General features: G+C 34.9%; 1 protein-coding gene across 1 annotated transcript; it reads right to left on the bottom strand.

Moving 5' to 3' along the window:
• Positions 1-5,946: 5,946 nt before the first annotated feature.
• On the bottom strand, positions 5,947-6,412 carry K441DRAFT_668689 (uncharacterized protein). Its single transcript, XM_067650034.1, has one exon. It carries the CDS (start codon positions 6,283-6,285, stop codon positions 6,079-6,081), a length of 207 nt encoding a protein of 68 aa, XP_067498312.1. The 5' UTR covers positions 6,286-6,412; the 3' UTR covers positions 5,947-6,078.
• Positions 6,413-16,961: the final 10,549 nt, after the last annotated feature.

Here is a 16,961-nt window from a genome sequence, read left to right as displayed (position 1 = left end):
AACTTATGGACTAGTGCTTGGCTATTAACTAAGGCCTTTGCTAAATTAAAGTATGTGCTAAATGGTATAAAGCTAGAAACCCTTTAAATTAGACTATAAGCAATATAAGAACGGCCCGCAATGCCCTAGCACGATTAGTAACCCCTATAGCACCGCCTATATAGCCCGCCGCTAATTTAGCAGCTAGCCGTACGGCTAGTCCTGCTATAGGTCCGGTAAATGCTCAGCCTATATATAGTAACCCCCGTATATAGGCCCTTAGTAATTAAGGAGCTTGCTTTTTTTATAGTTAGAAAGATTACTATATAAAGGATTGCCTAATGGGCGTAAAAGCGGATGAGGTTCTGTTAATCTAGGAGGATAGCGTAGAGTTAGAAAAAGAGGAACCCTAGAGGAAGACTTCTCTCTAGGGTTAAAAGGGATTTATATGTTGGATATTAATCTAGGTTAGCTAGTTAGTAAAAGAAGCTATACTATCCCTTATACTTTATTCCGTAATAAATACTAAGTTTTAACCTCTACTTTAGCTAACTCTAGAGTAAATGCCTTTACCTTAATAGATACCTAGTATGCTATAAAGCTAGCTGACTTTCTAAATGCACCTATTAAAGAACTGCCTAAACTAATTCCTATTTATGGGTATAATAGGCGGATAGGGCCACCTATTATAACTATCTTACGGATTTACCTCTATGTTAACAGAAGAAGGTAGTATAATATCCCCTTCCTTATTACGGACCTAGGTAGCTATAATATAATCTTAGGGCGAAAATAGCTAGCCTATTTAGGCTTATAGCTCGATATATAAAGTAAACGGCTTATTTGGCCTAAAACCTTACCCCTAGCCCCTTCTTTTATAAAAGAAATTAGTATTATTATAGAAAACCTTATACGGCCCTAGATTAATACTATTTACTAGGCCGATGCTATGTGTAGGGACTAGGCCTTTAAGAAAGATATATAGCTTAATTCGCAATAAATCTGTATACTACGTCGCCCCTAGACTACTTATGTTATGCCACCCGTATTAAAGACCTAGGAAGTTAGTAGTAACCTAAAAAAGCCCCCTATAGAGAGCTTAGGCCCTATATAGCTATAAAGAATAGTAAGGGATATTGGATATTACACTAAACTAATAGATTAGAGGGATAATCTACGGAAAATAGAATAGGAGCTAAGAAAGATTATAAACCCTAGACTGTAAAATATAGTTTAAAAAACGGCTATAAGAAAACTAGTAGACCTCCCACTAGTTAATATCTACTATATTAGTGCCGTAGAATTCTACCAGAACTTAGTTTAGCCTAATACTATTACCTTTATAATAAGCTTATACGAAATTAATTAAATAATTAAGGAAAAGGGAAGTAAGCTTAGCGGATAAGAAAGTGAGCTTATAGATAAGGAACTAGTAAAATAAAAGCTGCCCTATTAACACTAGAAATTTAAGGACGTATTCTCTAAAGCAGTGTCTAATATACTTCTATTTTACCGACTATATAACTATAAGATTAAGATTAAGCAGGGTAAGGAAAACACCCTTAGCTTTAGCCCCCTTTATAAATAGTTTATTACTAAATTATAGGCCATAAAGTAGTATTTTATTAATAACCTAAATAAGGGCTTTATTAAGCCTAGGTAAGCCCCTTTTATCTTACCTATTCTCTTTATTAAAAAGCTAAATAGAGGACTCCGCTTTTATATTAACTATTATAAGCTAAATAATATAACCCGTAAGGACCGCTATCCGCTGCCTTTACTTAATAAAACGCTGGCCTAAATAAGTAGAGCTAAGGTCTTTATAAAGCTTAATATCCGCTAGGCCTTCTACTAAATTAGAATAAACCCTAGGTCTAAAAATCTTATTATATTTTAGACCTATTACGGAACGTATAAATATAAGGTACTCCCTTTTAGACTAATTAACGGACTAGCTATATACCAGCGGTATATAAATAATGTACTCTTTAACTACCTTAACGACTTCTATACGGCCTATTTAGATAATATTATAATCTACTTTAAGAACGAGCTAGAATATAAGGGGCATATCTATAAAGTTCTATAACGGCTCCGTAAGGCTGGCCTCTAGGTTAATATTAAGAAGTTAGAGTTTAGTGTTAAGCGTATAAAGTACCTAGGGTTTATTATTAGTATAAATAGAATTAAAACCAACCTAGAGAAGACAGCCGTAATTAACTAGTAGGCACCCCTACGGACCATAAAGGGGGTATAATTATTTTTAGGTTTTTGTAACTTCTATTAACGCTTTATTAAGAACTATAGTAGGATTACCTAGCCTCTTAACCGTCTTACTAAAAAAGACCAGCCCTTTTACTTTAACGCCATATATAGGTAGGCCTTTAATAAGCTTAAGAAACGGCTAGTGTCAGCTCCCCTATTTGCCTATTTTAACTTAAAACGGCCCTTAATGCTAAAAACTAATACCTTAAACGGCGTAATAGCTAGTATTTTTTCCTAGAAGTAACCGGACAAAGAGGAGCACCCTATTATATACTATTTAAAGACTATAATAGATGCTAAGCTAAACTACTATATCTATAATAAAGAAATGCTAGCTATTATTTCTAGCTTTTAGCACTAGTGTATATAGCTAAAGGGGACCCCTAAGCCGATTAAGGTAGTTTTAGATTATAAGGCCCTAGAATACTTTATAATAACTAAAGCCCTTACGGCCCAGCAGGCACGCTAGGTAGATACCCTATCTTAGTTTAACTTCTTAATTATATATAGACTAGGCGCTATAAACCGTGTGGGCGCTTTTATAAGGTATAAGTAAGACCTAAATACCTAGACGGCTATAAAGATCTTATTACAGACCTAGATACTACTATAACTAAAATACCTTAACCCCTAAATACGGGCAGAACTAAGTACGGACTCCTTAGGCGCTAAGATATATCCTATTAACTTCTCTAAACTTAATCTTATTAATAAACTACTATAGGCTAACTAAACGACCCCCTCTCTATAGGAGCACCGTAAAAAGGTAAATAACGTTACTAGCCTATGGTCCCTTAAAAACGGACTACTTAAGCACTAGGAACGGCTAGTAGTAGCTAAAAAACAGAACTTATAGACCCAGCTTATTGCCGAATCTTATACCTGGGTCTCTACGGCCTACCCTAGAAAAAATAAGACCCGTAAGATTATTAGCGACCGCTACTACTAGCCCGGGATAGTTATAAGTGTTAACCGCTATATACGGAACTGTAACAACTACTATAGATCTATAATTCTATAAGATAAAACCTTAGGATTATTAAAACCACTCCTAATACCAGAACGCCCCTAGTAGTATATCTTTATAGACTTTTATAAACTACCTATAGACTGTAACGGATATGATATAGTTATAATCCTAGTTAACTACTTTAGCAAGCGCCCGTTCTTAATCCCCTATTATAAAAATATCGATGCTAAAGAGGCGGCCTAACTATATATCCACTACGTCTACCAAATTTACGGATTACTAGATACTATTATATCGGATTATAGGCCGCAATTTATTTCAGCTTTCTGGAATAAGTTTACCTAGATCTTAGGCATTAAGCTAAAGCTTTCTATAGCATACCACCCCTAAATAGATAGTTAGACAGGAAATTATAAATTAATACTTAGACTAGAGACTTTGGCCCTTTATTAACTACTTCTAAAATAACTAGGCTAAACTGCTACCCCTAATAGACTACGCCCAAGCGACCCTACCTTATGACTTTATAGGATTTGCCCCTATCCAGCTAGAAATGGGCTACTTACCCCGTATAAGCTTTAACTGGGAAAGACTAAAAGGACCCCAGACCGTATACAAAAAACTATTTTATAAGAAAACCCAGCAGTACGCTAAGCACTTAGAAGAAGCCTAGACGGTAGCCTGTATAAATCTAGAAAAGGCCTAAAAATTAATGCAATAATAGGTGAATAAGTATAGGCGAGAGCCTAACTTTGCCGTATAAGATATAGTCTAGGTTATAATAAAGAACTAGAAGACGGAACGACCTAGCCGTAAGCTAGACTATTAGATAGCAGGACTATATAAGGTTTTTAAGAAGATAGGCAATGTATATAAATTAAAGTTCCTAAATTCAATTAAAGTTTACCCTATTTTCTCTTTGGATAAACTATAAAAAGCCGTAAATAACCTATTACCTGGATAAAAGAATAAACTTCCCCTATCGATCTAAGTTAATAGCGACGATAAATAGGAAATTAAAGAAATACTAGCCTGTAAGCTTATAAGGGGAATATTAAAATATTATATTAGTTGGAAAGGGTATAACCTAGACCCCACTTGGTACCCTATATAGAACTTTATAGGTAGTCCCTATAAGCTTTAAATTTTTTATAGTCGTTACTCTAATAAACCCGGACCCCTAAAGTACCTTAACGAGTAAATAGAGTACTAGAATAGCGAAGACGATAAGCTGCCTATTAAGTATAAAGATAAGAATACCCTATAGATATAATACGGATGTATAAAGCCTAAGGGCAGGCTTTTTCGGAAGGGGGGGTAATGTTACAGCACTAATGGATATTAGTAAATTATAGCGGATAGTTATAGACAGTCGCAGATAGTTATAAATAGTTATAGACAGTTTTATATAGTTCTAAATAGTTGCTGTTACGTAACTAGAGGATCGTGTATAACGTTAAGCGATGCCACCCTCCGTCTCCTTTTCTTTCTTTAGCTTTAGATCTTCGTTTATAAACTACCAATCGTATAGGCTTGCGCGTCCCTCTTACTATACTCGTGCCTCGATTGACTAAGTCGCTAACAGTTACTACTACTTACTGCAATATTTAAGCGTCGAAGATATTAATAAGGCGCTAGCACCTCTGCCGCCGAGTAATTATACTAGCTTGGGGCCTTAATACTAAGCTATATACAGTATAGAGCCTTAGATAGGCTTGTGAGGCTTATATATACAAAAAGTGCAAGAAATGGTTGCCATATAATAGCTAGCAAAGGCTGCGAAGAATGGCACAATCCCTTTATATGCAACCGTTTCTTACAGTATTTATATATATACGCCTCTTAAGCTAATCTAAAGGCTTTATACTATATATAGCTTAGTGTTAAAGCCTTAGTACAATTGCTCGGCGGTAGGGGTATTAGGAGTCCTATTTGTAATCCTTTTAAGCGACGCAGTATACATATAATAGCTTATCGGCAGTAGTTACGTAAGCAGTAGTACTAAATAAGAATATTAAGGACGAATTGGGAGCCGTTTTTAAGGCCTATAGAAAGACTGCTAAGGATAAGGTAAGTAAGGTGGATAAGACTAAACCACTAGAGCTATTAGCTAAAGAAGTTATAAAAATAGGCCTTTCTGCTATTCCTACCTTATAGGAGCATATAGCTACTATTTTTAAACTAGATCTTAAAGTTATTATCCTTCTAGATAAGTTAATATTCGCTACTTAGCGTGCTAGTAAGCCTATTAGTAGTATTAACGCGGACGTTAAATCTAATAACCTTTTTAATTAAAATAAGAATAGTAAGCGCTCTGCTTATTATACGCTAGCTAATTAAATTAGTATAGTATTTAGTAGGTATAGATCTAGACAGGACTACTAATTTAAGTATTTCTACTATTCTTTAATATTAGTATATTTAAAAGGCTTATAATTAATATAAACCTATATAGAACCTCTTAAAATACTAGCAGATATTACTAATTAGAATAATATATAAGTAAATAATTATAGGTATAAAAGGAGACCTCTACTAGTAAATTAATAATTTAAGTAAGGCTTATTATTTATATAGGTGTCTTTAAAGGCACTTAGGTGCGAGATCTTTAGGCTATAGGTGTCAGGTGACGAAGTCACCTCGCCTATATGTATTGTTCCGCATAGCCGTGTCTGGCATCAAGCCAGTCACTTGCTTACCTTTTGCGGGTTTGTGTGGCTGAGTGGTGCGGAGCTTATCACCTCACATAGTGACTGGCTTGATACCCGGGGCCTTGTGGGTTCGAACCTCGTTCGTACCCTAGGCTGACTCGGGGACAGCCTTTGCCGGTCGTATAACCGAAGGGGCCGGTTACGCAACTGAGCCTAGCTCAGTTGGGGGGTACCGTAACCGAAGACGCCGGTTGTGTCCTTGCGATCGAAGCGCGAGGCGGCCTCTTTAGGCGCCGCGCTGTAGCTGCTGGGGGTCCAATATATTGGGCGCGACACGCGACCTCCTGGCCTGAACCGCGCTCCTAAGCCTATGGGGTAGGACGTTGCGCCTGGGGACAGTCGCCATTGGGAGGGATGCATTGTCAGGTGACGAAGTCACCTCGCCTATATGTATTGTTCCGCATAGCCGTGTCTGGCATCAAGCCAGTCACTTGCTTACCTTTTGCGGGTTTGTGTGGCTGAGTGGTGCGGAGCTTATCACCTCACAATAGGTCCTAAATATCCTAGATACTTAATTAGCTTATTTATAGGTTAAAAAAAATAGAAGTAACTTAAGCGCTTTTTTTATTATATCTTACTACCTCTACTAAAAGGCGTTAAATATTAGGTCTTTAAAAAAATAAGTTATTAATAACTTTTTTAGGCGAGGCGTTTAGAAAGTATATTATACCTAGATCTATAGTTAGCTTTAATAAGATAATAGTAAGGTTTACTAGATAATCTATAGCTATAATTAAATTGCCTAGTAAGCTAGTATTTAAGGACTTTAAGATAATAAGCCTTTATTAATATAGCTTTATATTTATTATATCTCGATACTTTTTTAAACTCCTTTCTTAAACAAATTATTAAGATATTATTCTCTTAAATATCTCTAAGTACGTCCTCTACCTTACTTAATAGCTTCTACTTTAGGCCTATTAATTTTACCTATTTTTAGACAACTACTTTACAAATATTTCATTACTCTAGGCTTTAATAGCTTAGAATTACTATAGCTGGTATAGCTTAATTAAATTTAAAGAACAATTTGGGGGTATATAAAAGGGCTAATAAAAGGAAGGAAATGCTAACGTACTTAGTAAGCATGTGGGCCACGCATGCATATAGGCCACCCCACCAAGTATTAAGGCTAAATAATATGAATTGCTCCACAACGAACGCCTGTATATATTGTAGCTAGCTACTAGCTAGTTACCTAGCGTCTAGGGCACGTACGAGCCGTGTGCTCTAGTGAATAGCATATACTGCACTTGCGTAGTGCACGCTGCGGTCGCTCGCTCACTACATCTGCTACCCCCTCTGCTACTATATTCTATATAGCTAGTGTATAAGACGCCCCTTCTGCCCCTAATAGAACACCCCCCCTAGCTATATACTTGCGCTTAATTGCCCTCTTCCTTTTCTAGCATTAATTCTCTACCTATAGCTTCTCATTTTCGCTAGTAAGTAGCATAGCGCTAAACATCGCCATTTTGCACCCCTTAACTAGCTGGCTAAGGGCTTATTCTATTAGACTCGGTAGGCTATACGTACGCTACTTAAGATAACGTTTTAGTAGGGCTATTTGCTGCTATAGCTTAGTAATATTATGTGGTATTTTAGCTGCCTAGGATGCATTTAATTGTAGACGGTACTAGGGTAATAGTGTCTAATATTCGGCATGTAGTAGTCCTAGTACGCGATTAGGGCTATATAAAACTAGCCCAGTAGCCGCGAATTCTGCCTATATATTATTCTGATGTAGTGCTAGCTGCCTAGCCTGCATATACAGTGGCAGGAATTCATGCTTATCGATATAGCTAATGCCGTGGTATATTATCTGTTTAACGCTGCGCCCGTACGCCTACTTAAGCGCTAAGAAACAGCCTACATCTAGTAGCTGTAGTAGATGCGATAAGTGCGCTAGTATATAGATAATAATAATCTGGTAATCTAGGCAGAACTAATTAAATTTAGGGTTTATATAGCTACTATGGCCATCTAGTACTAGCAGCCGATGTATGTTAATAGTATAATCCTTTATATGCTTATAGAATAGTTTTAGCTAGGTTAGGCCAATCTCATTTATTATCTAGCCATTCTTACTAACGCTAATTAACTAGTTGTATAGAATAATATTATACCAAGCAGCCTAGTGCATTATAGCCTTAAAGATAATAAGTGGTAGAATTGCCTGCCCCATCGCACTAATATACTTAATAATTATAACCCACTCGCGATTTCCTAGTTGTATAGTTTTAGGCTAGCCAGCGCGATCAGTTCCTATAATAACTCGTATAATTATAATAACACCTATCTAGAAGCCGGTCTTATTAAAATTCTAGGTATTCTTATCTAGAATTCTATATTATATCTTTATATCCTATACGCGTTTAAACCAGGCCTAAATTAGTATAGGATCTTTACATTTAGCACGCTAATAGTCGTATTTTCTGTTAAATTTGGCCTATAGGTTGTTATGGCGCTTAATAAAGTTATATACCCATTTCTCGCCGATAGGTTATATAGTAGTAGGCCCGGTGCGCTGCGCGGCTAGTAGACCAGCTATTTACCGTATAATCACAATCCTAGGTAGTATACCGCGTTAATCCATTAATAGAATCCACTGCTTAAGGCTTTCTTCTTATATAGCTGTTAGACGGCGATTTAATATAATAGAACCGCGTTTTGGCTAGATGCCCTTAACGCGTCGCTGTGCTGTCGTTCTAGCTACATTGTATATGCTAGTGGCCTTCTAAAAACTTAGAAATTGGCCCTGCTTATAGGCATTAATAGATAGAAGAAGTCTGCTCTCTTGAAATTGAGGGTTCTGTTATTATGGTGTAGCTATTAAGGTTATAGTTGTATAGTGCGACGCGTATTTCGTATATTTAGTGGGGTGGCCTATATATATGCGTGGCCCATATGCTTACCGAGTACGTTACCGTTTAACTTTATTATAGAAGTAGTTATTAGCGTAGTTAATTTAGTGCTTTTAATTATATAGTAGAATAGGAATTTAGTATGGTTTTTAATAATAGTTTACTTATATAGTAATAAGGACGTTAATAAAGTTAATTAGCGTTAGCTAAAAGGGTATAATTTCTTCTTTAAGAAGCTAGTAGCTAATACTTAGGGCAATAATTTAATTAAGAAGTTAACACTTTCTACTTTCTATTAACTATAATAATTAAATAGGCGGCGTTAATATTTCTAATTAGCTTTAAAGCTATTATACGCACCTAGCTACTCTTATTTTTCTAAGCGCTTAATACAGCTATAATTAAGGCCTATATTATTAGTAAGAAGATCTTCCGGATATTAAGGAAGCACCTTTAAACCAACCGCCGTTTCCGTATATAATTAATATAAAATCTTATTATTATAGGCAGTTAAAAGATAGGCCTAAATAAGTATAATACTAAGCGTCTTCTTTATTAAAGCTTACTAAAATATAGGCAATATTAATCTAGTATTATGCCTAGTTATAAAAATAAAACGAATTAAAAAACTACCTACATTACTGCTAAAACCCTACTATTTACAATATAATAGTATAAGACGCGAACTTACTATTTTATTAAAAGCTTTATAAGGAAGCAAGGCTATAAAAGCCCACTAAAGTGCTAAATATATAGATGGAAGGAGGTAAAGAAGCTTATAGTAAAGGCTAGGTAAATAGTATATAATAATAAGGCCTATAGGCTTCCTTTATATCTATTGGTTACATAAGGTGATATTACGTAGCTATAGTTCGTAGATAGTATAATAATTGTTATTCTCTTTTCTTATTAAAGAAAGGGGTAAGGAACTTAAGGTTCCTCACCACGCTAGTGCCGCGGCGGTACGTAACGGCAACTTGCTACACGTAATAGCAATATACCTTATATAGTAACCACTTGCCTTTATTCCTAACACTAGCAATTCTTCTTTTATAGTTGCTATCTATATATAAATACCGCTTAACTAGCGTAATAAATATTAATCCTCCTTACTTACTATTGCCATTATAATATAAGTCTCGCTGTCCCAAAATTTGCCTCTTAGCACGTGGTGCTTTCTTACTTAGGAGTTATAGGTAGATATCGTATTTGGAGGGCCGCTAAGGCGCTAGTAGTAAGCGAGCTAATAGCGATTTTCTATCCTAGGGATAGAAAATCCTAATTAGCTAGGTTAAGTTAGGGTCTATAGAATATTATGCTCCCCCCTTTAAAAAAAGTCTTAGCAAGAGAATCTGACCAATTAGATAACTTTAACCGCTGGTTAAAGTTCCTGGATATCTTAAGACCTTATATAACTAAGAAATTTCTAGTAACTCCCTTTTAACCTAACCTTTAACTCGTATACGTAGAGTGTTTATATTAATAAACGTCTTTAGTGCTTTATCTGGGTTCGTCTTTGTTATTATATCTACTAGGTTATCTTAGCTATTAATTTATTAAATCTTAAAGAGTTCTTAACGTTTATAGGATTACTAAAGTGCTATAATATTAATTATAAGGCGCTTCTCCTTTATAGTACTAAGCTTAACTAAATACTTATAGAGGGAATATAAGTTGATGTATATAATTATAGAGATAACGGGAAGTTTAAGTTAATCTATAATTATCTTTAGGGTAGTTCTAATCGCAATTGCTATATTAACTCCGCTAACTATTCTATATATCTCTAACACCAAAACACTTTAGGTAACGCGCTTACTCTTAATTAAGCTCTAATAGATAAGATTACTATAGATTATAAAGTTATTCTCTTTAGTAAATTCGTTTATAATAATAATCTTATATCCTAACTAGGAGCTAAAATCTTTATTATTTATAAACGATCTATTAATAAATATAAAGAGCTTAGTGGTAGGAAGATTAATAGGTATATAGAGTAGTCCCTAATCAAGATAGTTTATTTGCTAGGAAAGACGTTTATTTAGGGCAAGAACGTTATCCTTAGTTAGTTCCTAATATTAGGCAGTAATAGAGAGATTAAATAAAGCCTTAGGATAATAGATAGAAGTAATATAAGCTCTATAAGCGCGTTACTCTACATATCCTTACTTTAGGGAATTAATATTAATAACGTTAATCTTCTTACCTTAACCCTTCTGGCGTAAAGCAATAGAATCCTTATTTAAGGAGAGGATGCATTTATTAAAAAGTAATAGTGTTATTAAATTAAGATTTTCCTTTAGCTTTACTATAAGATTTGCCTTTACTAGCTTATCCTCTTTAAGAGCTAAAAATTAGTTATCTCCTAAGATAATTATATTATTAGTTTATATACCAACAATTCTAAATAGGGTTCCTATGGTTATAATAAGAAAGCAGGGATTAAATATAGAAGTAGTTATTAAAAGCTTCTCTTTATAGTGCTTGCTATAGGTAGCTTACTAATAAGTTCCTACCTCTGCAATTCTATATAATGGCTTAAATATAACTATAATCGTATCTTTAGAATACTGGTGGCGAATTTACTCTAGAAGGTATACTAATATTAAGCGCTAAAGGTACGTCTTTAATTAGGTATAGGCTTAAGTAATATTTTATAAATAAACCGCCATTCTATTCTTTATTAAGGAGGGAGCTAATATAATAATAACTCGCTAACTAGCTCGTTAAATTATAGGAGATTATATAAGAATTATTTCGTTACTATTATCGTTATAACCTTAGATAATAAGCCTTAATTTCTTAAATAGGGCGTTAGTAGCCTTGCCCTTAATCTTATTAATTATCCTTAACTTAAAAATACGAACTTTATTAAACTTAGTAGGGTTATACTTCTTAAATTTAAAGACTCCTCTTATAATAAAACCGTCAATCTTCTGCTAATTAGATGCTTAGAAAGGAGCTCCTAAGGTTATAATATAACCTTCCTTTTAAAGCTATTTTGCGAGCTTAAAGTTAGCCTTCTCTTTAGCTATTATAAAGGCCATTAATAACTTAACTCTATTCTTAATGGCGGCAATAAATTATTCTTTAAAATTAATAAGATATTGGCGATTTTATAATCCCTTTAGGCGACCTCTACCGCGTCATAGTTATAGCGCATCTACTATAATTATATTGGGATTATAGTCGCCTTTTAGAGCATATTAATTGTAGTTCTCCTCTTAGGTATCTTCTAGGGTATCCTATAAAGGCTTAAAATTATTATCTTTATAATAAGGCTTAATAACAGTTAAATAGAATTAAGTAGGTCCGTAAGGCATCTAAATAGTATAAGTTTAACTATTAATTATAATAAGTTAGTGTAGGCCTAACCATCCTCCCTTTTTACGCTATACGCGTACTTTAGACTAAAGTGGCAGATCGAGCGTAGTTAAGGTATTTAGGCTATTTCTTATTTCTAGTGCGTTATTAACCTAGCATATAGTATAAAGATATCGCACCTCCTTTATTACCTTGCGAATAGCCTCGGCTTATTACACAATAAAAAGAGATAGTAGAGAATTATTAGTTATTTAAGGGTAGGCGCTAAAGACTAGCAATATAGGTATAAGTCTGTTATGGGACGGGGCAGTGGCTATAAGACGTATGTATTTAAGGAGTTTACAAGACGTTGCGCGATTGATTATAAGGGTCGAGGGCGTAAGGAGGTGATATACCTACGCGTAGCTGACATAAGCTGTACGCGAGGTGTATGCGAGAGCACGGGGCTCTCCTATGGAGGCCCCTACGGTAGGGTTCCGTAACACTACCCCCCCTCCTATAGAGGCGGAGCTCCGGCGACGCTGTGGTTACTATATATATATAGAAGGGACACTTAGGGTATAGAAAAGAAGAAAGGGGGGTATTGCTAAAGGCTTAAAATAACGTTATATAATAAGGCTTAGCATCTAAGAATCCGACTAATTAGATAACTTTAACCGCCGGTTAAAGTTCCTAGACATCTTAATAATATTCCGGTTATATAATCGCACTTTACCGCAATCTAACGGCAATTTAATAGCAATTTGCCCCTATATAGTAATATATAACGGTTTAACTCTATAAAGGCTCCTATAAAGGATTAGATATAAAATCTCTACTTAGGCCCAGTTTCTATAGGTTCGCGTAGTAAAAGTCACTAATTAAATCCTTTACATTTTTAAAGTCTTCCTATAGTTGCCATTCTGGCTAATCTATATTAAATCCTATATATATAGCTCTGTAGTAAAGCCGTCGTCCTCTACCTTTACTAAAGTATTTAGAGTTAATAATTTGTTTAATGGTCCACTCTTTATAGTTCTTATCTTTATTCTTATCTCGGATTAGTACTAGTAGGGGTTTAGGCTATATCTGCCCCAGTAAGGGGTTAGGCTAGTAAAGGTGTAGTAGCTATAGGTAAAATATAGGCTATATCCCGCGGGTGGCTAGGGTAGATAGGAGCTCTAGCTTGTATACGGCTCCCCTATTAATAACTCGTTTAATTAGGTAGGGGCCAAGGTTCTTATAATTAAGTAACTTTATAAGCCTCTGCGTAGAGATATTACGTGCATCTAGCCATACCCAGTCGCTAATACGTATCTCTAGTAGTGGCGTTCTATAACGGTTAGCGAAGTAGGCCTACTTTACTTAAGCCTAGGCCATTTCTCCCTTATAGTAGTTAAGTAGATTTTTCATGCGGTTTATATACTAATTAGTAAGTAGCATCTTAAGGCGTTTTCTATATGGCAGTTTCTTATTAATAGGTTCTAGTGGTTCTATACCGGATTAGGGGTAATATCCCTTATTCACAAAGAACGGGGTAAGTCCTATAGTAGTTAAAACGTAGTTATTCGCTGCAAATTTACCTAGTAGGAGGTAATTTACCTAGTTATCTTAACTATAGGCAACTACCTATCGTAGGTACGCTTTTATACTAGCATTAGCGTTTTTTAGTTACCTAGCAGTTTTATAGTAAAAGGATATAGACATCTTAACGGAGATGCTAAGGCATTAGTAGATTTATCTCCATATATCAGAGCCAAACTATATACCTTAGTCGGACGTAATCGAGTTAGGTAACCCATATAATTAGTAAATTTTGCGGAGGAAGGCGTTAGTGACGTCACTGACAGCTACGCCTTCGGTTAGGATGTAGTGGCGCTCTTTTATAAGTCGGCATATTATTATAAGGATGTTCTTATAGGTACGGCTATATCGCTTATAGGGTAGTAGGTTAACAACGAAATCTATAGCGATATCTACCCATCATTATATAGGTACTAGTAAAGGGTGCAGTAGTCCTTAGTACTTTATATTAAAGGCCTTAGCGCGCTTATAACCGTAGCAGGCGCCTATAAAGCGTTTAACTAAGTCTATTATTTTAGGCTAGAAGTAGTATCGGCTAAGAAGCTTATAGGTTCCTTTTTTACCTAGGTGGCCGCTTAATCGAAGGTCATAGGCTATTTAGATTAGTTGCCGTTATAGATTTTCTAAGTTAGGGATAAATAAATGGCCTTTATAATAGAGCCTATTCTCTTTTACTTCTAAGGCTGCTATATTAATCTAGCTTAAGCTTTAGAGTTTAGTTAGCAGCGTATAGGCGCTAGCGGTCTTTATGGTAATAAGTTAATACAGTAATAGGTTAATAGAGGTGTTATATGCCGTGGTAATAAGCTTATTAATTTTAAGAGGTAATTTTAGTTCTATAGTGTGGAGCTAAGGTACAGTTAGCTCTATCGTAGATAGTATACCTAGGGCTAAATTCCGTGCTTTTAGGATCGTTTATTATTAAAACTAGTTATAAGGGTTATCTTTAGACTAAGGAAGGTCTTATAAGCGGTGTGTTAGGCTATTAGGCTTAGTACCTTATACTCCTAGCCTATATATAATTTTAAAGTTAAAACTAAAGAGGAACTCGTTCTAGCGTGCTTAGCGTTAGTTTAGCTATTTTATAGTTATAAAGTACTTAAGGTTGCAATAATCCGTAAGGACTTTAGTTAGCTAGTTAAGTTCTGCTAAGGAGAGTTCCAGTTAGAATTCCTTAAACGCTTATACAATCGCAAGAAGTTCCTTATTATAGATCTCATAGTTATATTCTTATAGTATAAGCTTAGATAAATAGAATGCGACTAAGTAGAGGAGACCGTCGTTACCCATCTAGGAGAGGACGCCTGCATTAATGTGGTCTAAGGAGTTAGTCTTAAGAGTTGTCGTCTTAGTATAAAGTAAGCTAAAATAGGTGCTTTAGTAAAAGCATCTTTAAAGTCTTGGAACGCCTTCTTATATTTAGGCGTCCAAATAAAACATAGATATATTTTTCTTCCTTTTACGGAAAGGCCCTTTATTTATATTATTGCTATAAGTGGTGCTATAACACCCAAGAAGTTATATATAAATTTTTAATAGAAGTTGGCGAAACTAAGGAAAGCTTATACGTCTTTAATACAGTTAAAGGTTTGCTATTTAGTAATTATACGTACCTTCTTAGGGTCTATACGGACACCCTTAGTAGTAACAATTAGTTTAAGGTATTTTACTTCTATAACTAAGAATTTATACTTCTTTAAATTAATATAAAGTCCTGCGTCCCTAAGGCGCTATAGGACCTTTTAAACGTGCTCGGTATACTTAAAAGGGTTATTACTGTAAATAAGTATATTATCTAGGTACGCAGAGTAGAAGTTGTTAAGGTAGTCCTATAAGGCGTTATTAATATAGCTTTAGAAGCTGCCTAGGCCGTTATATACGCTAAAGGGCATAACGGTATATTTAAATTAGCTAAAGCGCAATACGAATACGGTTTTCTATTTATCACCTTCTTATATTTAGAGGCGGTTAAAGGCGGTAATAATATCAAGCTTAGTATAGATTTTGGCTTAGCTAAGCCACTTAAGAGTCTTATGTATAAGCGGTACGGGGTATTAGTTCTTAATTATAATAGTGTTAAGTCCTCTATAGTTAACGCAGAATTAAATACCTCCTCCTAGCTTCTTAGTAAGGAGGATAGGGGCGGCTGCTAGGGATATACTAGGGCGAATAAACCCTTTATTAAGGTGTTTGTTAATATACTTTTTAATAACTAGAAGTTTATCTTTTTATATTAGGTAGGGTCTCTTATAAAGTAGCGTTTTTCCTTATTTAATATTAATAGTATAGTTATTAAGTTAATGTAGGGGGAGTATATCTGCGCTTTTTTATAAGCACACGTTAATAAAGTTATAGTACCTTTTAGGGAGGAGCTTACGGAGTTCCTTGTTGGTAAGTCCTTTTTTAAGCTTTATAAACTTCTTAAAGTCTAAAGGTAAAAGTCCGTAGAGTTCTATGGGGGCATTATTTTCTAGAAGGTTAACTATATCTATCCTATTACTATAGAGGATATAGTTATATTCTTTATTAAGCTTATATAGTTGTAATTAAGAGGCTGCGGTAATGGTCTAGCCTTTCTTATATACTATGCAGTAGAAGGCCGCAGCACTTATATAGTGGTAGTTAGTCGTAGGTAGGATAATAAAGGGTTCCTTAGGTTAGTATTTTAGGGAGTAAATAAAGGCGGCTAGGCTATATTCTAGGCAGGTCTCTCTACAGTATTTAGAGTTAAAGGTTACTTCTCTCTTTTTCCAGTTAATGGCGGGGTTGTGTTATTTAAGCTAGTTTATTCTAAGAATAATAGGGTAGTTAGTAAGTAGTATAATATAGACCTAGAGTTCTTCCTGGTGCCCATTTATATCTAGGTGGAGTTATACTATATAGATAATCTTCTATACAGTATAACTACCGTTAGCGAGTTATAAGGCGCGGGCTTTAGTAAGGGGTAAGGTAGGTAGGTTATAAGTATATACGAATTAAGTATCTATAAATTTATTAGTAGCTCCGCAATTAATTATAGAACGGCTTTTATATTGTTTTTTAGTAGTAGTTCCTATTATGGGTAAAACTATCTATTTCCGTCTATTTATCTTTACTAAGTTATCTATTAAGTAGGCCGATATATAGATCCCCTTATTATTAGGGCGTCCTAACCTACGACTTAGGGCTAGGACTTGGCATTTTCCATTTCCGTATCTAACTCTACCACTGTTACTACATCTTCGTCTTATATGGTAGTAGTATATAGCAATATATTTAGTATTTAAGATACTAGGTTAGGTATTA

This window comes from Cenococcum geophilum (genome assembly GCF_001692895.1).
Source record: "Cenococcum geophilum 1.58 unplaced genomic scaffold K441scaffold_64, whole genome shotgun sequence".
Lineage (NCBI taxonomy): Eukaryota > Fungi > Ascomycota > Dothideomycetes > Gloniales > Gloniaceae > Cenococcum > Cenococcum geophilum.
Note: the sequence above shows the minus strand (reverse complement) of the source record. Positions and strands in the feature narration are given on the sequence as shown.

Bases quoted from the DNA above. Each gene is read 5' to 3' on its own strand.
- K441DRAFT_668689 (XM_067650034.1), bottom strand. From the start codon at position 6,285: ATGCATCCCTCCCAATGGCGACTGTCCCCAGGCGCAACGTCCTACCCC.